Source organism: Petaurus breviceps, unplaced genomic scaffold (assembly GCF_028583685.1).
Source record: "Petaurus breviceps papuanus isolate PSGF00001 unplaced genomic scaffold, PetGlider_PUasm1.0 185, whole genome shotgun sequence".
NCBI classification, from domain to species: Eukaryota; Metazoa; Chordata; class Mammalia; order Diprotodontia; family Petauridae; genus Petaurus; species Petaurus breviceps.
In genome coordinates, this window is record NW_027185797.1 from 4,094,212 (window position 1) to 4,100,970 (window position 6,759).

Consider the following 6,759-nt stretch of genomic DNA (forward strand, 5'->3'; position numbering starts at 1 on the left):
TTCAGTTGTTGTTGGAGCAGGAACCTGCTAAGAACTCCAAAAAGTAAAGAAAGATTCCCTTCCTTTCCCCAACTAAAGAAAATCATCTTCATTCCTGACCTATTGTGGTGCCTGAAATTTCTACTAGGAGAATCAGTCACAGGATCTCAGAGAAAGGGCTCTCAGACTATTTAGTCTACCAGATATCTTAGCAAGAATGGATATCAGTCATAAAACGTGTCCTTGAAGGCTTCCGTTGACAGGGACTCTTCTTGTCTCTTGACGTATCCCACACTGGGAGACTCTAAAGGTGAGGAAGTTTTTCTTGGCACTGACCTATACTTCTGGCTCCTGGTAATTTATGCCTATTAGCATAATTCTGCCCTTGGGAGCCAAGTAAAATAAATCCAATCTCTTTAGTTTAAGGTGCTATGTCTCCATTTTAAAAAATGTGTCATTTATCCATTCATTATTTTTTCCTTTAATTTTTGAGTGATGGAAAGAGGGGGAGGAAGAATGTAAGAGGAGAAACGGGCAAAGAAAAATGAAGCTTGAAGGAGCAGAATGTAATTATTTCAGTTTTGTCTAGGACATGGATAGAGTCCAGCTAGCTCAGGGGAGCCCCAGTCCTTTACCAATTCTTTGCCCACTACCCCACAGATCCAACTCAGACTCCTTATTTTGTTGTTCTGTCTGACTCTTCATGACCCTTTTGGAGTTTTCTTGGCAAAGATACTGGAGTGGTTTGCCATTTCCTTCCCCAGCTCATTTTACAGATGAGGAAACTGAGGCAAACAGAGTTAAATGACTTGCCCAAGGGTCACCCAGCTAGTAAGTGTCTGAGGCCGAATTTGAACTCAGGAAGATGAGTCTTCCTGACTCCAGGACCAGCACTCTGTTCAATGTGCCACCTAACTGCTCCAGACTCCTGATAGGGACATGATATATTCTGGAAACCCACCCTACTATAAAATATGGCAGAAAAACAACCATAAGCAAGTCATTAAGCCTTTTATTTGCTGATGTCTCCATTATTTTCCACACCCCCCCCTAAAAAAAAAAAAGAAATCATCTATATGCAGCATCCAGGAGGCATTTTCCTTGATGGTAATGCAGCAATTCTCAGCTCAATGATCAATTTGCTCCACTTGGAATATGCTTATATACAGACTTTATATGCACATCTATGGATATATTTATATCTACATATAAAATACATATACACATATGTCACACATGTGACATTTTGCAAACCCTAAAGCGTCAAGTAAAGGCAAGTTATGCTTCTTATTTCCCAAAGCAACCTTTCCCTATTCAAACTGCTGATAAACTGGTGACCAAGTTTCAGATTTATTTCTGCATTCTCTGTCTCTGCTTCCTATTCTCACCTCCACTATTCTGTCCTCCCAGGTACCCTTTTGCCACCCCCCCCCAATCTTCTTCATTCCTACTCTTAGCTTCCAAATCCTCTTTCATGCCCTTCCATTGGGGGTGAGGAGGGTGGATAGACATTCTTTTTTCAGTTACCCAATGCAGCCACCAGCCTGGACAAGGCTAATTTTCTAAATACCATCCTCTTGACTTGATTGATAGGATCTGAGTTTGCTTTGCCCTGGAGCTTGGCTCTGACCCCAGGAGATGGCAATGAGATGCCCATGAAGTGGGACCAAGAGGCCATGAAACTGACTAGCCCATCTCCCCAGTCTTCTAGACACACAAACTTGCCCAGTCCTAAACACCAACTGGCACATAGATCTTCCAAGTTAGGTACCAATAGTAGAAAAAGAAAGCTGTAGCCCCTTTTCTTTGCATCCCATTGCCCCCAAAAGAAATCACCCAAATATAGCCTCCAGGGGGCATTTTTCTGCTTAGCCTCAACACAAGGTACATTATTAGCAAAATATAAACTCCTTCTAACTTTGTTATTTCTCCTTCCTCCCAACTCCCCAGAGAGGAAAACTCCAGCAGTCTTGTCCTGTCAGTTTTCTTCTCCCTTTCTGGGGAAGGGGAAGCTAGGGGGCTACTTCTCCCTGGAAGAGGCTTTTCAGTAGAAGGAGGCATCGTCGTAAGGGAAGGCCCCTGAGGCGCGGGGCGGAGGGCTCAGGTTCCACTGCCAAGGCCAAATCCGGCGGCAAAGCACCTTCAGGTGCCCCCGGAACTTGACTCCCACAAACACGTAGAGCACAGGGTTGAAACAGCAGTGGGAGAAGGCAATCTCCTTGCAGATTTGGACCAAGTATTCTATCTGCTTGATGACTTCACAGCTCTGGAAGACCCTGAGTCTCTGCAGTGTCTGCAGGACCAGGAGCACATTGTAGGGGGCCCAGCTGAGAAAGTAAACGCTCACGATGGTGAAAATGAGTCTGACGGTCCGGTGCCGCCTCCTGGAGTGGGACCGAAACAGGGTCCTGAGGATCTGAATGTAGCAGAACAAGATAACCACCAGGGAGAAGAGGAAGACGAGGTTCTGCTCGTAAACAGACAGCAGAAACCACTTTAGCTCAGAATAGTCGCAAGCCGAAATGGGGAGCAACGTGTCGTGCAGCACCGTGTGGAAAATGGTATCGGGAACAGATGCCATGATGCTGGCCACCCAGATGGCCGAGATGATCTGGGCTCTGCTGCGGAAGGGTTTATTGCCCAGGTTAGACAGGGGGTGCACCACGGACAGGTACCGGTGGACGGTCATCACTGTCAGGAAAATGACACTGCTATTGAGGCTGACGTGGAAAATCATGTTAGAGAGCTTGCAGAAGAACTCTCCAAAAATCCAGCCATAGTAGTGGACCACGATCCAGAAGGGGAGCAGACAGGAGAAGAGCAGGTCGGAGAGACAGAGGTTCAGGATGAAGGTGTTGGTGAGGGATTCCAGGCTCTCATACTTCACCAGGACCCACAGGACGAGGCTGTTCCCAACCAGGCTTAGGAGGAACACCAAGGAGTAGAAAATGGTGTGGGTCAGGGTCGCTAATTCAAAGTTAGCTTGGTTCTCACACAGGGAGCCAGTGAGATCAATGTCATAGTCAACAGTTGTGGCAGAGACTTGGTAGTCTGGGTTCCAAGTGTAATCCATCTGTGTGGAAAGCAGAAACCTCAATAGCATCACTGAATGGTAGAAATTTAGAGTTGGCCAATGCTGTGCCCTTGGAGTGAACAAACTTGGTCTAGAAAAAATAGGAGAGTGCCTTTCCCTTTCTTTTTAGAATTTTTTTTCCTTCTTTATGGAGGGGGGAAAGCAGGGCAATTGGGGTTAAGTGACTTGCCCAAGGTCACACAGCTAGTAAGTGTTAAGTGTCTGAGGCCGCATTTGAACTCAGGGCCTCCTGACTCTAGGGCCAGTGCTCTATTTGCTGGGCCACCCAGCCTCCCCCCCCCCCTTTCTTCTTTACACAAATTGTGGAGATGGGAGTGTGGAGGAGTGATAAAGGACCTGAGGAGGTGGGCCACAGCATATATTGTCTGACAGATGGAAGATTTGATAGTTTTGCTGAGCTGTTTCCCCTTCTCATTTTTGTTTTTTATTATAAAGCATAATTCTTTGGAAAGGGGAGAGAGGAGGCATATACTAGGAATTAAAGGTGATATAAAACCAAAAGATGTCAATAAAAACTTAAAAGAAAGAAATTTAGAGCTAAGGTCTAATCAACTTACTTCAGTAAGCTATTTAGGAATTTCCTGGACTCAGAACATGGCCATCTATGCCTTAGCAGTGAGGTTTTGTAGCATTACTACCACAGCCAAAAAATGCATTGTCTTGCAATCAGCCTAGTGGTCAAAACTTAGCTATGCTAGGTGACAATGGACATACATCCTAGCATTGGGCCTCTACCTGAAACCTCTCCAGCCAGAACTTGTGTCCCACTTGGCATAGCCTCCAAGAGCCCAGAATCACCACCATGCCAGGATGAGGCATCCAAAGGGAAGGCTCTGCAGAGGGGAGAGATCCCTTCTCCTACTATCTTCCACAGATGGTTATCCAGCAGAACAGGAGCTCACAACCTTAAAGACCACCTAGGCACATAGATAGCAAACAAAAAGAGGAAATATCTCTAAGCTAAGTCCAACAGTACTAATAAGGCTTCAAGAAAATTAGATTAGACACTGACCTCTGTCTGTCCACAATTAAGGAGAATTTGGGCCCTTTGCCTTGGATATAGAAACATAATTCCAAAGAATCAAATTGAAAATACAGTATTAATTATCAAAGCAGTAAGGATAGTCCTTCCTCCAATTACTGAGGTCCTTTTAAAAAGCAAAAAAATGGATAGAAAACACCTACTTCTCAAACCCTGAAAGGTATAGTCTTTCTGGTGGCCAAATGAACTCCTCTGGATCGCACAATAGAAGGAAAAACCATTGTCGACAATGAAGGAACAGAGTATAAGGGGGAGCTGCTTACCTTCTCCTTCCCTGAAACAATAATGACAGTTTTTTCACTACCTCTTTTAAAGTAGAAATTCACTCCTCCCCACTCTTGCTCAGGTAGGGTGTGTGTGCGTGTGTGTGTGTGTGTGTGTGTGTGTGTGTGCATATAACACTGCAGGAAGGGATATTGCCAGCTTCCTACAAAAATAGGATTCCCCATGCTACTGGCTTAAGCCAGAAGAAGCCTCTGCTCTCATGATGACAGACAGCCTCATACAGTGAGGGGGGCAGGGGGGAAATCAATGGATTTGGCACCAGAGGACTGGGTTGTGACACATACTGGCGGTGTGACCTTGGACAAGTTACTTCCATTTCTCTGAGCCTCAGTTTCACTCATCTGTAAAATGAGATGCTTAGACTAGAGGGCCTGTAAGATCTTTTCCAACTCTGATCTCTGATCCCATCATTCAGCTAGGATGGGAGGCTATCTCTCTGTGGAGATCCTGGTGCAAATTTCCCTTGTGTAAGTATCATCTAACAGCCTTCTTCTACCTGGCTGCCCACATGGCACCACTCATGGTATGAAGCTGCCTCCCACTTGCTGCCATGGCAGAAGGGATCCCTGGTCCCATCCTAGGCTACCTACCCAAAGAATCAGAACAAGGACCTTCAGTTATACAGAACGACTGGTGCACTCTCCATTCTACCTGAAGAACTATGGACCTTTGATAGGGAAGATCAGTCACATGTCAGTCCACTCTCCACACTCTATACACTCCATATTCCAGCCAAAGGAACTTACTTGCTATTTCCAGCACAGTATATCACCCCATATCTGGGGTTCAAGTCCTGGTTCTATAACCCTGGGCAAATCTCATAACTTGCAGTACTCCAGGTGATTCTATAAATTACAAAGAAGGTGCTTATCTATATTGGTAGAATGAGTTTCTTCATGGGCAGTTCTATACTTTCATGAAATTGAAAGTCCAGTCTAAAAAAACCCAGATATATAATATATATTTATATTTTATATTCATAATATTTATATAATATATAACATTACATATATTATATATAAATAATATATATTATTTCTATTTATAAATATTCATATATATATGTACATCCCTGCCACCCCCCACTAGATTGTAAGCTCTTTGAGGAAGGGACTATTTTTTATTGGTCTTTTTATCATTAACACCTAGCACAGTGAACTTGCTAGGTTCTCAAAGTATATCTGCTAGGGGCAAGGGTGGGGTCCCTTTTTCCTAGGAGGCGCCTTTGTTTTTGGAGAATTGGAGGAGGTCGAGGCAGGGTCCTGCTCTTTCCCATGCATTCATTTTGTGTGTCTAACTGGGTGCTTGGTCATGGCAGCAGGGTTTGGTCTGTGTGCAGGGGCATGCTGGAGCCAGCTCTAACCAGCTTGCCTAGAGGGAGTGATTATCAAATGTTCGGTGTGAGCATTTACAACAGACAAGAGCTTGATGGATTGTTTTCTTGATTGTCTAGATTTAGGAAAGCGTTATAACAAACAGTGAACTTAAACATGTGTATTCATCCTTTTGGGGGGGGGGGTGTTAAACACCCACCAGTACTGCTATCTTGTGTATCTGAGATCTGAGAAGTTCTCAAGGACTGGTTGGTCAGCCACAGGGAGTGTGAGGCACTTATAGATGGAGTCTGGCTTCAGATCCTCATGACTGGATCTATATCTGAGAATAACAGTGGCCACAGGCCTCAGATTTCCTGGGACAGATCTCATCTCACCTATTCTGGGACATTATATTAAGAAGTCAAACCAAATGCCTCAGTATATGATGTGTTATTTAAGGAGGGTGGTGACTCAAATCACAACCCTAGTATGACTTAAATGCTCAGCAAGAGTTTCTGTGACTGGAAAATTCGTCGCTGCAGCCAACCTGGTGAAGAGCTTATCTAAGCTTAGTAAGTCTGTTTAGATTTGGAGGCATCCACTGAGTTTAAACTGAAGGTTTTTCCAGTCTAGCAGTACCTTCATTCATTCATTCAGTAAGCATGTATTAAGAACATACTATGTGTCAGGTGTACTAGGTGCTAGGGTTAAAAAAACAAAATAGTCCCTTCTCTCTAGCAGCTTATATTCCACTGGAGGAAATGACATGTTTAGATGAGTAAATACAAGTTATAAATAGAGCAATATGGTGGGATGTTTGTGTGCGTGCGTGTGTGTGTGTGTGTGTGTGTAAGAAGCCTAACAACTTGGAGGACAATAATTAATAATAACTGGCATTTATCAAGTACTTTATAGATATTATCTCACATCAGGTTTTCCTTATCAGGAAAGGTCCTGTTGGAGACTTGGTCCTCTGTGTTAAGAGGTGTGGACATAAGAAGGGTCACCCCTCTTCATCTCAATTTTAAAAAAAAATTAAATTT

At 44.0% G+C, this 6,759-nt stretch overlaps 1 protein-coding gene across 1 annotated transcript; it reads right to left on the minus strand.

Annotated features, from left to right (window-relative positions):
- Nucleotides 1-1,117: 1,117 nt before the first annotated feature.
- XCR1 (X-C motif chemokine receptor 1) lies at nt 1,118-3,052 on the minus strand. Its single transcript, XM_069088242.1, has one exon. The coding sequence runs from the start codon at nt 3,050-3,052 to the stop codon at nt 2,024-2,026; it is 1,029 nt and encodes a 342-aa protein (XP_068944343.1). The 3' UTR covers nt 1,118-2,023.
- Nucleotides 3,053-6,759: the final 3,707 nt, after the last annotated feature.